Here is a 21,296-nt window from a genome sequence, read left to right as displayed (position 1 = left end):
ATCATTGTTTTCATTTCCACCCGGAAACAAAATGAAGCATGCAAAACTTGGAGCTACAGATGCCGTTGGTGTTTACTGTCGCGTTAGACCAATTGATGACGACGAAGAAAGCTGCATAACAGTACAAAATGAACAGCAAGTGTTGCTGCGGGAACCAGAGCAACGTGCGCAAGCGAAGGGAAACAATGCTATCAAGGAATCGACATTTAATTTCTCGTTTGTCTTCGACCAAGATGTGACTCAGAGAGAAATTTTCGACGATATAGCGTACAACCTCATAACCTCTCTTCTTAGAGGGAAAAGCTCTCTGCTTATGACCTACGGAGTCACTAGTTCCGGAAAAACGTACACTATGAACGGCAAACCAAGCGACATTGGGATCTTGCCAAGGTCTATCGATGTTCTATTTAACAGTGTGGGGAACTATTTGGCTCACAAAGGAGTCTTCAAACCTGATAAGTTGAATGGATTTGATGTTCAAAGTGAAGCAGACGCGATTATTGAGAGACATCGTAATTTGGAGAGAGGTCTGAAGGGAGACCCGAGTGCGACTAAAGGGTCCTCGGGGTCCAAGGCGAAGCAGGAGTTCCGACATCGAGTGAGCGACGTGCGAAAGATCCCGGAGGTCGATGATGAAAATGTATACGCCATTTTTGTGAGCTACCTCGAGATTTACAACAACTATGTTTTTGATTTACTCGACGACGGCTTTGAGAATACAATCACAGGCGAGAGGAAATCAAAAACGATTCGGGAAGATTCTAATAGAGTGATGTTTGTGCAAGGGGCAAATGAGGTTGAAGTTGAAAATGTAGACGAAGCTTTCTACTGGCTGAACAAAGGTCAACATAGGCGAAGATTCGCAGATACTGCTTTGAATCGAGAGTCGAGCAGAAGCCACTCGATTTTCAAGATACGAGTTGTCCAAGCGCCGGTTGAGAAAGACAACGAACCAATCAACGATCGCAATTGTCTTTTAGTCAGCCAATTATGTCTTGTAGATCTAGCTGGAAGCGAACGGTTAGTTAGAACAAAAGCAACTGGCAACAGATTGATTGAGGCAAAGAATATAAACTCGAGTTTGATGGTTTTGAAGAACTGTATCGATGCACTGAGAGAGAATCAAAAGGATAAAACGTGCACGCGAATCGTGCCTTACAGGGACAGTAAACTGACTCATTTGTTCCGAAGTTACTTCGAGGGTAATGGTTTAGTAAGAATGATTTGCTGTGTGAATCCACATGTGAACGAATACGACGAAAATCTTCATGTTTTGAACTTCGCCGAGTCTTGTCGTGAAGTGGAGATTCCGTGCGTTGATGATAATAAACGCGAAAAATTAAAGAAACGAGCAAACAAGATATTCGAGAGTTCGATGATGAAGTTGTCAGGAACTGGTAGTTCGGACGCCAAAAGACGTTGCACTCGATCTTTTCCTAACTTCCCATTTGACGATTTGCCCGACCCGAAGGACCACGACAAGTTTTTCTCGATACTAACCGAACATCTAACTGAGGTTGATGCTCTAAAGACAGAGTATTGGAGCTACTATGAGGCTGGTTACAGTGAGTGTCTGGACTTACTGAATCAAGGGATCCAAGAGAGTGAACAAAAGGAGAATGCTGTACGAGAATATGAAGAGAAATTGGCTGCTAAGTCGAAGCAAGTTGCTAACTTGGAAAATCGAATCAGAAGTTTCGAGAAAAAACTGATGCGCTCAGAAGCCGAGTTGCGCGATATGAAGCAAGAATTGTCAGAAAAGGAAAGTTCAGCAGATAAAGAAGCATCGAGTAGTGCTAGGATTATTCGTGAGCTGAAAAACAAGCTCAAGTTTGAGCGAGAAATGTATCAAAACGATTTGGCTAAACAACTGAAAGACTGTAACTCATCATGGCGGATAAAATGGGAAATGGAAAATGCCAAGTGGAAAAATATTCAGCAGCAAATAAACACGAATGGAGAGATTTTTGCTGTCGAGGGTTTGCGAGATATGTTTACAGTTCCGGAGCCGGTCAGCATCGAACCTAAGACCCCTGGAGGTACAAATAAGGGAACTGGTAGTGCGCCTATGAGTGCGAGACGAAGGCCTATATCTGTATGCGATAAAGACGATGAAATTGAAACAGAAGATGTTGTGATTCCATCATCGTCAGGCGGGTCCAGCAAGACTCCAGTGGTGGCTTCGAAGGCCTCGACTGGGACTAGTGACGGAAGAGGTGCTCAGTCTTCCTCGAAGCCCTTTCGAATGAAGCAAAGGAGGTCGAGGTCTGCTCAAAGATGGGTAGGAAGTTGATGTGTATTTTTTTTTCAAAATGAAATTTTCGACAGTTTTTAGGTTTGCGAGCATAAATACAAATGTGGGCTGTTTAGTGAGGAGGGAACTTCCATGCATGGGAAGACTAAGATAATAGGTTCGATGCTGGTCAGGGCTTTTTTTATGAAATGATTTTTTCTCGGAGAAGTTTAATTACGGACTGTTTTGATTGCTTATGTAACTGCAAATTTGCGACCTCTAAGTTTGTATAATTTCTTTCTCATCGCATCTTTTTGAATAGTTTTGTTGCGTTTTATGCCTTTTTGGTGTTTCAGAAGGTGGGGGGATTTTCACGTTGTAAACTTCATAGCTCTAATTATTTTATGGTAATTTTGTTGTCGGTTCAACGATGGTTTACCCAAAAATTAGGTTGCGCTCGATAATTTTTTCTGGCTAGTAATTTAATGCTGTCAATTGAATTTCTTGGAATGATTTCCTCAACTTGAACATCAATCGAGAAAGTTGGATGAATTTGTAGATATAGTATTTTGAATGTAGATTGTTTTCCGAATTAGTAGCTCCGGCTCATTTTCTACGTTTCAGTTGTATCGCAAATAGTGCGAAACTCTGCCTCGTCTGTATTTTTTATGGTCGCGATTAGTAGAATTTTTTTCGGGTTAACAACTTGTTTGACAAAATCAATTGAATCAACCTACAATTGAATCACCTTCGGTCCAACTGGTGTCTGCTGAATGATTGGCGGCATTGTTTCCGCTTTTCAAAACTGTTCAGTTTCTTATATGAATTTCAGATGCCTTGCTTGGAATAAGGGCCTAGCCTAGAGTTCCTGTTTCATAAAAAAGGTATTATGAAAATGTTTGGGATTGGTTTTTTAAAATTTTTTTTGAGACGCTTTGGAAAGTTTTATCATTTTTGCAAAAAAATAGTTTTTCACAAAAATCCGTACACCGATTTTCAAAAAACGAAAATCCTTATGTGTCTGCATATCTGGGACTAAAAAAATTTGGGAATTTTGTTTCAATGAATACAGAGGATTTGGAAGGCTCCTCTGCATATGCGGCTACGTCCAAACTTTTTTTACACTTAAAGTTATGGCCCTCGGAATTGTGAAGTTTTTCTTTTTTTTTGAGCGTTTTTTAGTTGTTTTGACTGTTCCAAAAAACTAAACTCCCAAACCTGAGTTTGTGGATTCAGTGGAGATCACAGGTAGTTTGCATTAGCGGTCACTCACAAATTTTTTACACAAAAAGTTTTCATCCTCGGAAAAGTCAATTTGCTGATTTTGTGAGCGTTTTTTCTAATTTTAATGAATTTTGTCGAAAAATACATTCCCATATCTGATATTGTAGATTCAACTAAAGAAGGGGTAGTGGAAAGATCGTTTGCAAGCGCGACTACGCGCAAAATTTTTTCATACAAAAAATAATGGCACTCAGAAAATCAAAATTTTGTTTTCTTGACCGGTTTTTGAATTTTTTTGACTGTTCTCGAGAAATACCCTGCCAAACCTGGGTTCAATCGAAAATGCAGTTCGGGCGAATTCCTTCTGGATAAGCGACCACTCACAAATTTTTTAACTCTATAAGTTACCGTCGTCGGAAAAGTCATTTTTTGAGCATTTTTTAACGATTTTTTATTACCGAAAAGTACCCTCCCATATCTGAGAAGTGGGTTCAATCCAAAGAACTGGTTGTGGGAAGCTCTTTCGCTCAGGCGACTAGGCCAAATTTTTTCGACACAATAATTTAGTGCCCTCGGATACTGTTTTTACCGTTTTCGAAATTTTTTGAATTTTCTCTGCCAAACCTGGGTTTTTGGGTTCAATCGAATTTGCAGTCTGGGAGAAGCTCTTCTGCATAAGCGGCCACGCGCAAATTTTTTGAAACAAAGCTATGATTTTCGGAAATGTCAACTATCTCATTTGTTGACCGTTTTTTGGACTTTTCTCGATCACTATCATGCCAAATCTGTTATTATAGGTTTAATCGATACAACAGGATGTTGGAAGCTTACCATTGTAATTTCAAAGGACAAGTTATTTTGAAAAAATGTTTTGACCTTTAAACAGGCAAAAGTTTTGAAACTTCGGCCGTTTTTTGGAAGTTTTGGAATTTACTCGAAATTTATCGTGCCAATTATCACTGTTCAATCTAGAAACACAATTTTAGGAGTCTTGTCTTTTTTACCGGCCATAAATTGCTTTTAGCAGAAAAAAGTTTTGGATTTCGGAAAGTCTAGTGTTTGAACTTCACCGTTTTTTAAAAACTTTTTGAATTTTCTTAAAAACTACCCTGTCAAATCTGAGAAGAAAAGTTCAATGGAAAGAAGTGGTTGCGTGAATTTTTCCTGCAGAAGTGGCTACCTTTTTTGTAAGAGAATTCTTATGCCTGTGAGAAAATTCCCAAATCTAAAATTTTCACTTTTTGATGGGACACATTTCATACCGCATCAGTATAACTAATTCAAAAAAATATCAATCACTTATATTCAGCTATAGCTGGGCTTTTTTGGTTCACCAAGTAAATTTTTGGTTCACCTAGTTTTTTTTTCAACATTTTTCATTTTTTCCTTGCTTATGATTGTGTTGTATCGCAAGTGATGCGAAGCTCCGCTTCGCCTCGGTGAAATAGATTGCGCTGTCAATCCAGTTTTAAGCTCAAAAAATGCTCGTAGCTGCAAAAGTTAAACGCAGTTTTTTATTAGGATTCATTAGTGTTTGCGTTTAGGTCGAGCACAAGGACGCTGACATGGTTAAAACAGGGACCGTTTTCAAGGCTAGTTTGAAACACAAGCGAGTAGTGAATGCAGCGCCAACTCAGAAAGACATGCGACACCAGAGCAATTATATGTTACAGCATCAAGAGGTGGACACCGAAGGCGAAGTGGAGACTAGGCTGTACAAGGGGGACATTATTCCGACCATTGGTGGGGGGTCACAGGTGGAGTTCAAAGACGTGGAGACTCTAATCTGCAGGTCACCCAGCAAGGTCAGTGTTGTATGCGAAGAACAATTGGGTCCCCCCAATATACCCATCTCCCCCACCCGACATTAACATGAAGTCTACGATGTGATCAGTTGTTTTACAGTTGATTAAGAGGGCAGAATTAGCTGAAAACTAGTGTTGAATTTCGTATCAACTATTCTACGTGATCGAAAATTTTTTTGTTGAGAACGGTTGAAAATCCACGATAGGCTTCGAGAATTCAACCCAGACAACAAACACTAAAGTTTGAATTAACTTGCTTAAACTTGTTTATTTCTTGCTACATTGGAATCTATTTAATTTTTCTGCTATTTGAAAAACTCGCACTGAGGGGAAGGAACGTGATTCAGGTGTTTTTTCTCCCAGCATCACCAGGTATCTTATAGAAAAGCGGCATAATATTGAGTGAGTTATTATATGTAAGAATTTTCAATCATGGTTCTAACTGCATGAAATTTCTCGGAACGTCGTCTCCGAGAAAATTTTTTACTTTTACGATAGCAAGGGTCTTATAATCGGGAACTAGATATTTTTCCGTGAAACCAGAGTTTTTAATTTTTCAGGCTTGTATTTTTGGCTTCAAAAGCTGCAAAAAGTCACCTCCGTTTATCCAAAAACTTATAAATGCATTGTTTGAATTTTGATTGTATTTATTCCATTGTCTGCTGAAATTGGTGATAGTGAAAAGAGCAAATAATGCGAAAAAACGTGATTGACATAAAGTTGATCTTAATTTAAGATTTACCAATAAGACAAGTATAACAGAATGTGCTGACTTTATTCATGAATCAACCAGCAAACGAAAGTAAACTTGACTGAAAAACCAGATGTACACTCTCACAACTTAGATCTGGGTACACGAATCTTTTAAATAGTTATCATGACAGACTGAACAACAATGTCACCCGACTTCTGTCCAAGCTGTTACATAGAACCACACCACAGAAGATCTCTCTAAGTGCCGGGTAAACCCTATCTCCCGTAGAAGCTGCCGAACACCTGCAGCCTAACATATAACCTCATGTAACGGAAGTTTTTCTCGGTTCTTCCCGCTAACTACAAACTGCCCGCTTAAACCGGGCATGGAGTTTCACGCAGTTCTCCGCACGACGAAAAACCTGGCCTTTAGAACGATCATATTTTCACCATATCAAACCTCCCTCTTTAGCGTGCTATACAGAGAGAAAGAGAGAGAAAGAGAGGATGTCGACACCAGCACTAAGACGCTATCACTGGAACAGGTGGTTCCCCTTTTAAGTCGGTTTTGCCGCTATCGACCCGGTGGAACTGCAGTGATAGATTTGACAGGACGATAAACAACTAAAATTCCTAACCTCTGTCTCTCAAACATAATCGATCTCTCCAATTCAATCAGAAGTTGGAGCAGATATCGATGTAGCTACAAGAACAACAACCAAATTCATGAAAAAAACGTAATTTTTTTCTTTCAGTTTAGTGTCGCTCTTAGTGCGTGGTGTGTTTAAAAACTATACAATTGCGTAGAAGTTTACTCAACTAGGCATGATGCTAACAACGCAAAAGACGGATAATCAACAGAAAAAGAACAAAAATTTCAACATTTAACATTTATCTGCAAAAGTAGTAAACTCAGTTTTCGTCCTAAAAGTTAAATTGTTTCATATAACGAGCGGACTTTTTCTCGAAATTTTTGTAATGTATTTTGAATCACGACTGAAAGAGCTTTAATATGATATATCAATCGAACCTACACGATGATTTTTTTGGAACTGGTTTTGCGTGGAAAAGAAAAAGAAAAAATTGAAACACATCTGAATACAAATTTCCTCCTATCAAAATGTCAAATATGAATTATTGTTAACTGACCAAGAGCTTTCATGGCGATTTTTGTTCCGATTTTTGTTTGAGTAGTTTATTTTTTTTGGATGCCTTTTCTTGAGTTTCAAGTGTGGTCTCATATTCAAGACCTTTCAGCCGTGATTTGGTGTCCACAAAATCAAAAACGTCTCAGTTTTGGTTGGATTTGTTTTGCCTGTGTCGGACAAGTTGACAAGAAATTTAAGAATGACCCAATGAGAGAGAACTTACAATTAAATACTACAGCATTTTTTAAGTTATATTAGTTATGTTTAATTTCATTTTTGCAGTTTTTTACCCAAAATTCAATGTTCCTTTACCCAAAATTCAATGTAAAAGAAAGATTTTTTTTTCTAATTTACGCTTGCGATTAATAAGCGATATCAAATCGAATTATACTTATCAAGTGGACAACTAATTAAACAAAATCACTTGAAACACTCGTGGCAGCAGTTGGGAAATCTGTTCTGATTGAATGTCTTTGACCTTGTCTGCTTTTAAGTCGTAATTCGAAGGGATGTTTTTGTTTGTAAACCGACTCTATTTTCTCAACTCTTAATTTTTTTCAATATTTTTTCTGTTTTTTGTTTTTGACGTTTCTAAGATATAAATGGTTGTGGGGTGATGTTATATTTGTTTTGCTGCGTCATAGTTTGTCGTTTGAAGGATAAAATAGTATTCGAAAAGTTATGCGTTAGGGCACGGGAAGCGTAAAAATTAAGTTTCGAAATTTTTTATAGACCATTTTTTTCGGCATTGAGAAAACGTATAAAAATGTAGTGGTTTTTGTCCTATTTTTCAGGCTAGTTGAAGGCCATTCGTTCCTCAGATTTTTTCAGCTCATTGTCTATTTTCAACTTTCTGCTCGCTATGTTTCTGTGTTAAGAATTTGCTCATAGTTTTGAAAAGTCAATTTTCATACAGACAAATCTTTGCGAGATTTAGTTTTTGTTTGTCAAATTAAAATGTGAAGTAACGCAGCTGACAAAGTAAAGAAAATTTGATTTTGTTTTCTCTTATGTTCTCACGTTTTTTCTTTGTAGAGTGGAGTGCAATCCTTCAGCAATTTAAAGTTGAGCCGCAAACCAGTCATCAATGGCACTCAGACTTATAAAAATAATTGCACAGTACTCTGATTTAAACTGAACTGGGCATGCCTATTGCAGCTTTCTGAGTTTTACTCCGATTTGGTTTTTCAAAAATTCAGAAATCATTGAATCAAAATGATGAGGTGAGCTGATATGTCCGAATAAAGTAGAAATAACATGATGCAAGTGTAAGTCATGCAAATTTATTTTGTATATTACTCATTTACTTAATTATCCTTGCGGTAAACAAGGTTATTGCAATCGGGTAATAGACTTTTTTTCCTGTAAACAACTTTGTTCATCGGAATTCTTATCTAGACTCATTTCCTTGAAGCCTCTTAGCAACCAATTTACCGCTACAGATATATTTTGTGCCTGTTGGGATTTTAAATATCTGCTTTATTCGATTTTCTTATGTCGGTTGTAATTTAACCAACTCGATTTGTTAAAATTTCTTGTTTTTTCTTTTCCGGCTTGATAGGTTTCGGCTGTTATAATATCGGCTTAGTGTCATTATATTGCGTCGTTCGAGGAGCGAAAAAGTTTTGTGTGTGTGTGTGTGTGTGTGTTTTGTGATTGAGGGGATTTAATGAATTTTTATAAGTCTTGACTTTTTTTTCAGCTGAAAGGGTTTATGCTAAGGTGTTTTTGGTTTTGTTACCGCTTGGTAATTTTTCGTTCGATGTGAGATTTACACTCTATTTCCTTTCTTCTTTTTGGTTTCAAAACTAGCTCTATTCAATTTGATAGATTTAGTCTTTTTGAATTTTTGAGTAATGAACGTAGTGAAAACTCTATAGGTCTTGCTGATTTTTTTTTTCAGGAAAAGTCTTAAAATATTGATGCACTTAGGTATATATGCACTGTTTGAGTTCAATTGAAATTCATCTGCTGAAAATGACATAAATAGCACTCTCCAAATACGAACATGGAAAGGGCGCGACAGTTTTCTCAAATTGGGTTCATGTTATCGAAAAAGCGCCAATCATAAGTTGTTCCAGAAATTCAAATAGCTCAAAGGGCATTTTTTTTTGAAATTCGAAAGTTTTTTTTTCATGTTTCCTTTTTTTCATGTTTACTTGCGTTCATTTCTCTTTTCTGATCTTCGATTGGCTATGTTTTTGTATCGCAAGTGGTGCGAAGCTCAGCTTCGCCTCTGTGTGAAATGTTATGATAACATTAATTACTTAAGCTTCAAATAAACTTAATTTGTTTTGATGATATTTTTCCTTAGGTTGCTATGGAGGAATCTTCACTGAAAATAGATAGATAGAGGGCTATTTTATAGTAAGATAAGCACTGTTCTAGACTCACTTAGTATACAATCAAGACTGCTCGTATAATGGTGGAGTTCATAACGCGTCTAAAGTAGTTTCATCTGCAAATTCTGAAAAAATACGAGCCAAAAAGTTTGCCCTGATCGATTTGGGAATGGTTATCAGCCCGATTAGGACGGTTTGATAAGACACTCGGCCTTGAACACAGCATTTAGCATTTTTCGATAAGTTAGCATTTTCAAATGAACAAGCCCAAAAATGGCTACAGCTGAAATATGATTAAAATTTTGAGCTCAGGGCAGTACTATCTCTTATCTGCATATACCCACCTCGAGCAAAACTATTCCGTCTTCTCCGTTCTTCCTACCAATGTCGGACACATCTATCGCGGAGACAAGATAGCAGATTTTTTAAGATTCGGTTGAATCATGGACTAATTTAAGATTTTTTCGAAGAGGGGGGGGGGGATGGGCGTTGGAGTTTTAAACATTTATTTTCCAAGTTCTCAAAAAAGGCAATAATACACAATTTGTTTTATAAAAAGTTCTGCTCCGTGCTGCAGGTTAGTTTTTGAACAAGCAGGTAAAAATGCCGTTTGGGTAATTTTTGTGAAGGTTTCAACTAAAACCGTTTTTTTTTGGCGCGCGATTCCCATCATAATAACCATAAACTCCCTTTAGAAAATATTTTGGGTCAAATAATACCCAAACGTGAGGGAACATTTGGGCGATGAAGATAGATATCTCACTATCCCCCCCCCCGCCCTTAAATCCGCACCTGGGTTACATATTTTTGCTTCAACTAAGTATGCGTTGATGTACTTTTCGCCCAAATAACTACTTCAGGATCGTTTCTGTTGTATCAAATAGCTACTGGAATGTATACACAAACTCAAGATTATCAGGGAAGTACAAATTATCAAGAAAATTTTGTTCAATGGTTTGTTGGTTTTTTTACAAATAGTTTTAACATTTCTTGTCATTTTTGGCATTTTGTGTTTTGATTGATAAGGTCAATTTTTAATTCATTCAGCAAATGGAAGCCAACTTAAGTAAATTTCAATTTTTAAAGTTATTATGGTGGAAAAATGGAGCCAGTATTCTTTAAACGAAAGTACGACTCCCAAACATATGTCACATTTTGAATAACAGCATTTCGTCAATTAATGAAATTTTTTGCATGATTTGTTTTGAAAAAGGCTCTACAAGCGAACAAACTCTTCGCCTTATTGGTTTTTGAACATAAATTTATCAATTCACATCTAAAATACCCCATATAAAGAGTCAAGATACTTCTAGAGATACCATTAAACATAGTCATACAAAAACGAGTAACTTTTAAGAACAACCTTTAAAAGTTTTTAATTTGGCAAGGTTTTAAACTTACACCTAACGATTTGCAAACTTAGGATTGAAAGTTATGACATAATGGTGCAAGTGTAATATTTCGGGACAACAGTGATCTCTCTAAATTAATCAACTAAACCGATTCCATCCCCCCCACTGGTTTCTAAATTATTCACTTTTCTCTTTATGTTGCACTGTCACTTGGGCGAAGACTCGATGAGCTAATGAGCTTTCTTCTCTGCGTCCATGTTGGATGTTATACTTTGCAACAGACTATGTATGTTATACATCCAAATGAACCTCCTCTAATAGTTACTTCAAAACAGTGCCAATCATAAGGGCTTTCTGAAATTGAAAGGCTCCCTGAAGGTTTTTTGATTTCTTTAACCTTTTATCAGATGCATCCAACTCTCAGTAGGCTGGCTCTGTTCTTTTGAAGGTCGGTGTAATAGAGCTGAATTTATAGTATTGTTGGGGAAACGAAAAAATGATTGGGTCATTTGTTTTCTATTGCAAATTGATTTGGGTTTTTTGGTGTAAAATATCAAATGGTTTATTTGGTTTTTTACAGACTTTGCATATGGCTGGTTTTGTTGTGCATACAGCTCTCATTTAATTAATGCAATGTCAAAAATTTCCTTTACAGAAAAAAAATGTTCATACATGGCTATGGTTTTGATGTTGCATAGACATTTGTGTCCCAGACAAAATTGTCCGAAGTTAATTTAGATTAGACCTTGTGATATTTAGCTGGCCAATATCTGGACAATTTGTGGCGAAGACACTTATATGGTCTTGGACATTTTGGATCAATTCTGAATAATATAATGGTAAAATTGTGTCAAAAATGTTTTTGAACTTAAAGTTGGCATACTATATCAGTTATTTAAAGTAATGCACGTGGCCAGGGGCGGATATAGGATTTTTTCGAGGGGAGGGGGGCGGATTTTCAAAAAAATTTCGAAAATTTTGACGACCTTTTTTTTATTTTTATGGTCGACCAAATTGATTTTCAAAGCTCTTCTAAACCACTAAAAGGTCCCTGTTTTTGCCAAATTTTCTGCGCCGCGGGCAAATTTTTGAAAAAACAGGTCAAAAAAGCCGTTTTTAGGCACTTTTTGAAAAATGTTGACAAAAAAATCGCGTTTTTTTGGCGCGCGCTCCCCCTCAAAGTTGGTATATATTGGCGCCCCAGGCGCCTTTAGAAAAATTTTAAGATCGGTCGGCAAAAAATGGATTTCTTAAAAAGTACCAAAGGGGGGACCCTTTGTGTCGGCAGAGGGTCGAATCCCTGAGGAAGGACGCGTCCGCCCCCCGCCCCTAAATCCGCCCCTGCACGTGGCGAAGACACTTATATGGTCTTGGTGATTTTTTTTTCAGGAAAAAGACTTAAAATGCTCTTAGGACTACAGGTGTGGATTCATACATATTGATGCATTTATGAATGATTTTAGGTATAAATTGCTGATTTAAATTAACCGACAAAACGAATAAATTTTGAAATTACAAACGCGTTTTTTTTTTCTTCAAATTGTGTTATGATTACACAAAAAAGGGAGTGAACAAAAGTTTCTTAGAATTTCACCAGAATAAACATGGTGCAATTTTTTTTCCAAAATTGTCACCCAAAGTTTTACCCCAAAAGTGGGTCATTTTGGCTTTTTCAATTAATCAAAAATTAGGCTGAAACTACTTTGTTAATTGATGAGAAATATATATCACAAGAAGCCTCTTATACAGCACAACAAAGTTCTAGAAAGGTTGAGTCTCCAAAAATCGGAGTAAATTGTTTGAAATTTGTTTTTAAGCAATGATTTTAGGTTTTATATACTGGTTTTTGGAGGTTCAACATTTCTAGAACTTTGTTGTTCTGTGTAAGAGGCTTCTTGTGATATATATTTCTCATCAATTAACAAAGTAGTTTCAGCCTAATTTTTGATTAAATGAAAAAAGCCAAAATGACCCATTTTTTGGGTAGAATTTTGGTTCAGAAATTTAGAAAAAAATTGCACCAAATTAATTCTGGTGAAATTCTAAGCAAATTTTGTTCTCTTCATTTTTGTCTAATCTTAACCCAATTAGAGAAAAATGCGTTTGAAAATTCGAGTTTTGTTTAATTTGTACGGTTAATTTAAATCAGCACTGTATATGCACTTTTTGAGTTCAAATGAAATTCATCTGCTGAAAGTAACGTAAACATCACTCTCCAATTACGAACGTTGAAATGGCGCGAAAATTCGTGAACGATTTCTAGTTTCGAAAGTGTAATTTAATTTTAAGATTTCCAGTGGAATAAAAACTTTACCTATTGATCCAGTTTTCTCAAATTGGGTTAATGTTATCAACAGCGGCAATCATAAATTGTTCTAGAAATTCATAAAGCTTAGAGGGCATATATTTTTTCTTGAAATTCGAAAAATGCGATTTTTCCAACAAAGCCAGTGTTTTCTTTCTGTTCACTTGCGTTCATTACTCTTTTAAAACGGCAGTCCAGGAGACCATTTTTTTTTGCGTCGAAAAATGTGTTTATGATTTGGAGCTCTCAACAATGGCATAGTTTTCCAAAAAGGCTTCTCAAAAATGGCATAGTTTATGGGATAAAAATTCCGGTGGGGTCCATTCAGACCTCCAAAAATTGGACGGGTCAATAATCTAGGAAGGTATGGTCTATGAAGAAGTTGATTTGTGTTGCGGGGGGTCAGGATTAATAAGTTGTGGAGAGTACTTCTAATGCGCTTTTCATCTCTTTCAGTCCAACGATGAATGGGGTTGGGTAACATCATCTTCTGGAAAACTGCGCTTCGAAACGTACTCTTCTTATCTCTTTACTTTTCTCTCGTTTTCTGTTGAACATGGGGCGTCCTTAAGCTTTTTCCCCAAAATCGTAGTGAGCAGATAAAACATTTGATAAAACAGATGAAACAAGCCAACATTTGATAAAAACTCATTTGAAATGATTTCCGAGAAATTAATAACAAATCAAATATCCCTGTTTGCTGACTATGATAAGCGGCCGGGAATATGTTTCAGAGAAAAATCGCTCTTAATTATTTCTTATTCTTGGTAATTTTCTGAGGATCTTGCATTTCATGTTAGGCGACATCCCGTTCAGTTATAGTGACTGAAATTCCAGACGATGATAACGAACTTGACATTGAGAACCAACAACCATCTTCAGGCATGAAAGCAGCAGCCAAATTGAATCAGAGCTGCATGCGAGACAGTCCAACAATAGAGCAGAGAATGGCAGAACTCAAATCGAACGGACTTTTTTCAGGACACGTCACAGCCGTATCCGGAAGCCCGTCTGGCGCCACATCTTACCATTCTAGCCTAGCAGACCCAGTGGGAATTAAAAAGAGCAAACATTCCACTCAAAACCAAGCTTGGAGCTGAAATGAATTTTAGTTTTCATTTGAAAGTTTGTATCTCTTTAATTATCATCACACTCCCTGAGTTTTCCCCAATTTAAGAACTGCTCAACGGCTAAGATTGTACCTAGAAACGAATAACCCCAGTCTTCAATATGGCCATGTAGTCAGAGAGATCCAGAAATTTTAGTGAATTAGCCGAAAGTTTCACGTTAATATTTTCCGTGAAGTGAATAGAATCAATACCTTTCTGAATATTAGATGATGCTAGAATAATTACTCCAAAAGGTTGCGTCAAGATTCAAAAAGGCTTTAAATATGATTTTGATAAAATTATATTCAATTAATTACAAAGTTTCTTGCCCTGTATTTGTTTTTGCGTTTTAATTGTGTTTTCAATTGCGTTTTACGATATGTTTTGAGTTGTGATTTTCATTTTATGTGTTAGTTAATTTAAAATTGTTTTAACAATTTTTTTTTCAATAAATGAGCATCTAACCTGTCGCAAAAACTCAATTGACTTAAGTGAAATTAAGAACTACGCAGCATTCTCGAAAGATCGTATGAGCAAATCGCCACGAAAGGTTCCAACGCCATCAGTCTTATGACGTAACGTAACTCATGAAAAACAGTCGTGCTCGTTGTTTATTTCTCCTCACTCCAAGAAACCGTCATTACAATAGGTCTCCATAATCGAAACTATTTTAATCTAAGGGCGCTGTAACAACTGTCCCAAAAACAAGAGAATCGGGCAATTTAGCAAGGGACGCTAATTATTTTAACCTCTGACAAATAGGCCGCCATAAGCATGTAAAAAATCATTTTCTCATTTGGGATAGCAAAAAAATATAAAGACCCGGTCTCATCAGGCGCTGTCAAACGCTGCCCTGACTCTTGTACTGGGAGATACATGCTAATCAGTGATGTACATTTAAAAAAAATAAAAATTCAATAAAATTTGTTCAAGAAAATTATAAAAATTGTTGGCATCATTTTAAATTTTTCTGGAACTATTTAAATTATTCTTTAGCAAAATAAATTTTTCTTAGGTCTGCTTTTTTGCAGTTTGTCTACCATTTTTGGGTACTTTTCGTAATTCTGAAAAAAAAATCGAAAGCAGTTTTTTGAGCATAGTTTTTTTTCTGTGGAACTGATATCTGCTAATCAATGTCTTCAAGATCAAACTTGCTTTCATCAAACCTTGTTCGCAGAATTTGATTAGCTTATTAATTATTGCTGCTTGTTATGCTCGCCTAGTGTAGAGGTAACGCTTATGCTGGGTTTGATTCAGAGCAGGTAGTGAACTTTTTAGTGTTAAAAATGTTCAGCTTGAAAAAATTTGTGTTTTCGAAATATCGAGTGCCTGTTTATTTTCTGTCGTCGGTTAAGTTGCCACATGAATTTTTCTTCTGATCTAAGCTTTTTTTTTGTGTGAAATAGATCGTGTGAAAATCAAAAAAATCAAACTTTGCTGAAACTCCATAGAAGTGTTTAAAGGCATAGAAGCGTCGGAGCATTCAAGACTTCACCCTGATTCGAGCTGTCTTGTTAAGTGGCAATAAGCGAATTGAAAACACTTATGAAGTCGTGCTGTTTTTAATATTTCGAGAAAATCTAATCAGGCTCAATTATATTTTTTCGTGTTTCGGCTTCTGGTTTCTTTTGATCAATTCAATTTCAATCAAGGCAAATTACGCTCTCCATTTACGAAAGTTAAATTGTCCCAAGAAACGTGAATGACATCAGTTTCGAAAGCGAAATTCAATTGTTTTACTTGTCAGAGGAATATAAAACTCGCACAGTTTTCTCTAATTAGGCTGGGTTTATGAAGAAAGCCATTTTATAATTATTTTTGAAAATCAAAAGGCTTTGTCATAATGTTTTTTTTCTTCGAAAATTGAATGTTTCAAAAAAAATGTTTTTGTTTCCTTGTGTGAATTGACTTTTCTTATCATTTTGAGCCTAATTTTCGAGTCAAAGCACTTGACTCAAAATTTTCTATAATTTTCGAGTCAAATGCTTCAGTATTTTTTGTGAATTGGACGTGTATTGTTAAAAGGTATTCATAAAGCGAGAGCAAGTGTCATGTAATCGGAAACCAGACTTTTCCCGTAACCAACTTTTCTTAAGACAATAGGTAACAGAGTAAGAAATTGGTAAATTGCTTATTAGTGAACGTAGCAGCTTCCAGATTCCTTCCCATATAGCTAAAAGGTACGCAGTTGCCCTTGTACCCGAAGGTCTGGGGTTTCAGTCCCGGCCTTGTTTTTTTGAGTTTATGATATTGAATATTTTTTTTCGGTAATAATTGATTTGTCGGAATTTTGCTGGCCTGGTCAAACCTTACAGCTCAGTTGCCACGTCTCAGGTTTTGCTTGTGCTGTAAGTAAATTTCATTGTAGTTACAATTGTTGTTCTTTGTAATTTCAGGTGACTTGAAATTTTTTGAAGTTTTTGAATTCAGTGTGTTTTCGGCTCAACTGGCGTCTGTTCAAACATTGTCGGGTTAGTTGACATAGCACGTATTTTTTTGCTGCTATAAGCAATTTTTATTGCAGTTGCAAAAGCAGATGCTGCTCAGTGTAGTTTCAGGGGAGTTGTTTTTTTAATTTATCAAAAAAAACCGGCTCAACTGGTGTCTGCTCTAATATTGTCGACTTCGTTGCCACATCACGCAATTTTTTGGTCCGCAGCTAATTTCATTGTAGTTGCAAATGAAAGTGTTGTCCACTGTAGTTTTGGAGGGGCCTTGAATTTTGCATAAAATCTTTTTCTTTCGGCTCAAGGCGTTTTTTCAGGCAGTTTGTGACTAGATTTCAAAATTTAAAACCTCAATTTGTTCGAAATTTTGTGTGACAACCATTTTCTATGTCATTTTTTGTTCTTGACGCAGTCGGCGTTTACACACTTGTTGTCGGCTCAGTAGCCGCTCGAAAAAATACTTGAAGTTGATTCAATAATGATGGTGGTGTTTTTCGACAGTTCTCTGAATTCTTTTTTCATAATTTTGTTTTTCATTTTATTTATTCCGTATATATAATGCGTTGTATCTCAAGTGATGCGAAGCTCCGCGTCACCTCTGTTTTACAAATCAAAAGAGTAACAAAATGATGCAGTGTTATTTAATGAACTTCATTGAACTTTTTAAAATGATTTCTCCTCTTACTTTCCTTCTTTAGACTGCTTTTAATTTTAACATTTTTCAGATAAATTATGACTTAGGTATCGCACTGCTTGTCAATTCAGCGAGACTTGCTGCTGTGAATCATGTCTGACGATGATTTGGATCTTCTGCTGCTGGATGGACCCCACTCTCCCACTGCAGATGGAGCAGTCTTCCCGAGGGTGACCAAATTAGACTGTTTTTTGGGTCATTTCTGTTTTTGTGTTTTTTTTTCAGCTCTAACCCTCAATATAATAAATTCTAACAGCGAGAATCTGACTGGATGAATATAATTTAATGGATGCCAATGCATCGAGTTTCTTTAAGCTTCATCCAGTGTCTAATTTAGGGGTTGGAAAGTTAAATTGGTTTTTAAATTTTTTTTTCGGTATGATATTACTTCCTTGCAGTAAAAGAGTAGTTCCTTGAGTTTTTACAAGAGTTGAAATTGTTGACGAAAAAAAATTGCCTAACCGATTGTTGAGACAGCTACGTGGTTTAAATTTCTGAAATGACAATGATTTGGTCACTATCTATCTTTCTCTTGTTTCAGGTCCCCATGAAACATGGCCTCATCCTCAACCACACTCAGTGGCAACAGGGGGGCAAGGAGGGCCAGACGAACAGTGGGCCAGAGGTCACAGCTGCCTACGGAGGGGGAGGGGGAGGCAGGGGAGAGTCCACTGGGGGGTCATATGATGTGGCAGGCAGTGTCGAACAGGAGGTGTCCATTTCGAATCCGAACACGACCACTGTCTCTGGAAGTAGTCATCAGCTGTTCATCAATGCGTCTGAAGATGCAATGAAGGTATCATTATCAACATCATCATAATCATTGTATCACCTTTATGCACTCATGTTTATCTTTGTTTTTTCATACTCAAAGTGGGGAATAATTAAAGCTGTTCAAAATCCGCATATGCTTAAAAAATTGTGGTTTCTGCGATGAGTCGCAGAGGATCGATGAAATGCTATCCAGGCTGGCCAAGAATATTTCGTTTGTCTTAACATTGGTTTAGTTATTTATAATGTCTCTTTTTTAGGTACCATGGGAAGGATTGTTGTCTCACATTTAATTTGGTAGAAAGAGAGAAACTTTCATGTCAGCTATGTTTTTTCTCCGATCAAGTTTCTTTGATCTATATACCACCTGACCCATAATAGTTGAAATTTCCTGGTAAACGATAGCTTAGGGCTTGACAAACTTTTGTTTCCGTTTCTGCTGGTCCAGCAGTATAAGAGGTAACCAAAATTTCTGGGTTTTCAAATAATTTATTTGAGTCCGGAAATTGAAATTTTTTGTTATTTTCCGGACTCAAGTCAAGTGCTTGTTCTTTTTATTGCATCGGCGTAGTTAAATAGATCTGTATCGTTTATAACGGGGAAGTTGGATTTCTTGTATGAATCTGCTGTTATAGCCGAGCGTTTGAGTGGATCTAAAATCTCAAAGAAATGAAACGTTAACTAATTTTTTTTTCGCATTTTTTGTTCCGCTCCCTTTCTCTCTGCGTTAAAAGTTTTTGTGGTCAAGAACATAAGAAAATTAAAAATGTTTTTTTTTTCGAAAATTTTTGAACCATGTCAGTTTTTTTGCAGCCCTAAGAAAAGTATAGTTTTGCATCGCCTAATATGATCTCTTAAAGGATGTGATTTTTTTTCTCCATTTTTTCGCTCCTCAATCTATTAATAGTTTGTATCGTAATAGGCACTTTTGTTTAGTTGTTTTCAAATCATAAAAAATAGCTGATATTGTTTTGTTGTTTAGACCTTGTTGACGTCCATCTACGACCGGGGCTACCAGTTGTCGGGTCTGAACCGAGACTCAGTGGACTCGGACACCACCTTCACCGGCTATTCCAGCACCTGTGAGATGCGCACCGTGCACGCACTCGCATCGGCCGCCGCCTCTCTCGGAACTGGGGCTGGAATCGCCAGTCCCAAACTGCTGTTGAACTGCGACAGTTTGGCCCAGAAACAGTCGGAGAAGTCGCAGAGGTCTTACATGAGTGACAAATGTACGTAATGTTTTATAACAAAAAAAAACGTTCATTTTTTCTTCGTGTTTTGATTACTTTGAGCGTTTGATATTGCTATTTTTTTCTACAAGATAATTGATTCGTCAGGTTTTGAACGGAGAATCTTGTTTCGACATTCACTTTTTTGACTTGTTTGGAATATTCCATGCTACTTCCAGTAACCTTAGCTTCAATTTTTTTTTCGCTAGCCGCTGAAGGTTGTAACTATATTTACATTACTCAAAATTAAGGTTGATTTTTCCTGCTTAAAAAAAATGTTGCTGTCGCTTTTCTTGCGTCGGCTCAAAAGGAGCCATGAAAAGAAATGGACTGCTTTTATGGGATATAAAGACTTTATTTTTTTTTTCACGGTTTTCTTAAGATATTTTTTCATTCAATTCTGAATGAGTGAAATCTTACGATTTAAAAACCTCTAGCTTTAAAAAGAACTGAACGCGGTTGTAAGCTTAGCGTTTCTGATTTTGGTTACATGATTTTTTTTATGCATTCCTACCAGAAAAAAACCAAGTTTATCATTCACTAAAATGGTTCCTCAAGCAGATCTTCAGTCGTTGTGTAAGTTGTTTGATTTTTGATCAGCAGCAGGCTTTTATCTTCCCGACGAATAATAGATTTTGATTTTTTAATAACTTTTTTATGAGCAACTTCGAATGGTTTGCACAGATTTCATCCGGCGACAGGTTTTGTACTTCATAATTTTTTTTTCGGAAACTGGCATACACATTTGCAGTTTTTATCGTAATTAACGCAAAGTTCTGCTACGTGTGTTTGTCTCCATTCAATTTCACCCGATTCTCAACAGTTGTAAGAGACAATAGGAAATATGGAAAGTGGATCATTTGGCTGTAGTAGCGTGTTGTTGTTGTTGTTGTTGTAGCTGTGCTGGAGCTGCGTGCAATGATAGCGGAGTTGCAGCACAGAGTGTCTCAGACCTCCTCACGTCTAGTGCGTCTGCTGAAGAAGAAGGACAAGCAGCTGGAGAGACAACACTCCTACTATGACGTCATCACTGCCTCCTTACAGGCATCGTCACTCAAGAGAAGTGAGCTGCAATAGATCTATATAATTAGTAGCAAAAAGGACGCACTGGCAAAAGTAATTGAAAAGAGCAGTTGACCTTTTTGGGGACATTTTTGCATGCAAAAGCTAAATTTTCTGAGAGAATTTGTCTCAGGGTTGTCTGCAACATTGAAGTTGCAAGCAAAACTCTCAAAATAGAAAGATTGCTCTTTTTAATTATTTCTGTTTCCTATCTGTGCTCTATGCTTGACTTGATGCCTTATTGTTAGCAATATCCTTTTCGGTCAGCGAATCTGACCGAAATTGGTTAGCTGAAAACTGCTCAATTTGATACAGCGATCCGATGTGTTAGGCATTAATTATAATTATGTTTTGGGCTAATGTTAACCGGTGGAATCTCTCTTGGCAGAAGGACCCATTGACAGAAATGTATATTGGCCAATCATAATTCAGTATGTTGATGATTAATTGAAAGTATTCTACCATTCGGTTCTTTTGCCATGAGAATGGCCACTCACGTTAAGCGGCGAAGCTCCAGTTTCTCCAAGTATATAAAGCAAGCAATTTGAACGCATTTTAAATGATAAACATCATCTTGAAATCAATTGAAAAGCAATGGAGAACGTTGGAATCGCAATGCTTAACTTACGCTGAAGTTTTTCGAAAAATATCTTGAAGAACCAAAGAGTAAAGTATACCTCGCTACATTCGTTACATTTTCTAAGCACTGGTGTTGGATACTGGTTGTGGGATTTTTATTATTTTATTTGAATTTTAAGCTTCGATTGGACCCTCATGATGTGAGTATTATTGGTTCCATTATCAGTCAGCTTGTCCTAAATTGTTGCATGGTTTGTTTACCTTTTGTTATGCATGCGAATCATTATCATTTTATTGTGT

The 21,296-nt window shown here is 36.7% G+C and overlaps 2 protein-coding genes across 2 annotated transcripts in view; both read left to right on the top strand.

Moving 5' to 3' along the window:
* The window catches only part of LOC134843608 (TBC1 domain family member 30-like), a 551,730-nt gene that overhangs the window by 477,522 nt on the left and 52,912 nt on the right, over positions 1 to 21,296 (top strand). Inside the window, exons 2-5 of the mRNA XM_063859765.1 lie at positions 17,382 to 17,522; positions 17,894 to 18,148; positions 19,106 to 19,355; positions 20,254 to 20,418. Coding sequence (XP_063715835.1) covers positions 17,445 to 17,522; positions 17,894 to 18,148; positions 19,106 to 19,355; positions 20,254 to 20,418 — 748 coding nt within the window. The 5' untranslated portion in view covers positions 17,382 to 17,444. The remainder of the gene's footprint in view (positions 1 to 17,381; positions 17,523 to 17,893; positions 18,149 to 19,105; positions 19,356 to 20,253; positions 20,419 to 21,296) is intronic.
* LOC134844339 (kinesin-like protein KIF23) lies at positions 5 to 14,576 on the top strand. Its single transcript, XM_063860976.1, has 3 exons — positions 5 to 2,281; positions 5,002 to 5,262; positions 13,903 to 14,576. The coding sequence occupies exons 1-3, from the start codon at positions 32 to 34 to the stop codon at positions 14,200 to 14,202; spliced, it is 2,811 nt and encodes a 936-aa protein (XP_063717046.1). The 5' UTR covers positions 5 to 31; the 3' UTR covers positions 14,203 to 14,576.

Source organism: Symsagittifera roscoffensis, chromosome 4, assembly GCF_963678635.1.
Source record: "Symsagittifera roscoffensis chromosome 4, txSymRosc1.1, whole genome shotgun sequence".
NCBI classification, from domain to species: domain Eukaryota; kingdom Metazoa; phylum Xenacoelomorpha; order Acoela; family Convolutidae; genus Symsagittifera; species Symsagittifera roscoffensis.
The sequence above is the reverse complement of the archived record's forward strand: the minus strand, read 5'-3'. Positions and strand labels throughout refer to the sequence as shown.

Bases quoted from the DNA above. Each gene is read 5' to 3' on its own strand.
- LOC134844339 (XM_063860976.1), top strand. From the start codon at position 32: ATGAAGCATGCAAAACTTGGAGCTACAGATGCCGTTGGTGTTTACTGT. The intron at 2,282-5,001 runs GTAGGAAGTTGA...GTTTGCGTTTAG, and splicing joins CGAGGTCTGCTCAAAGATGG to GTCGAGCACAAGGACGCTGA. The intron at 5,263-13,902 runs GTCAGTGTTGTA...ATTTCATGTTAG, and splicing joins TCTGCAGGTCACCCAGCAAG to GCGACATCCCGTTCAGTTAT.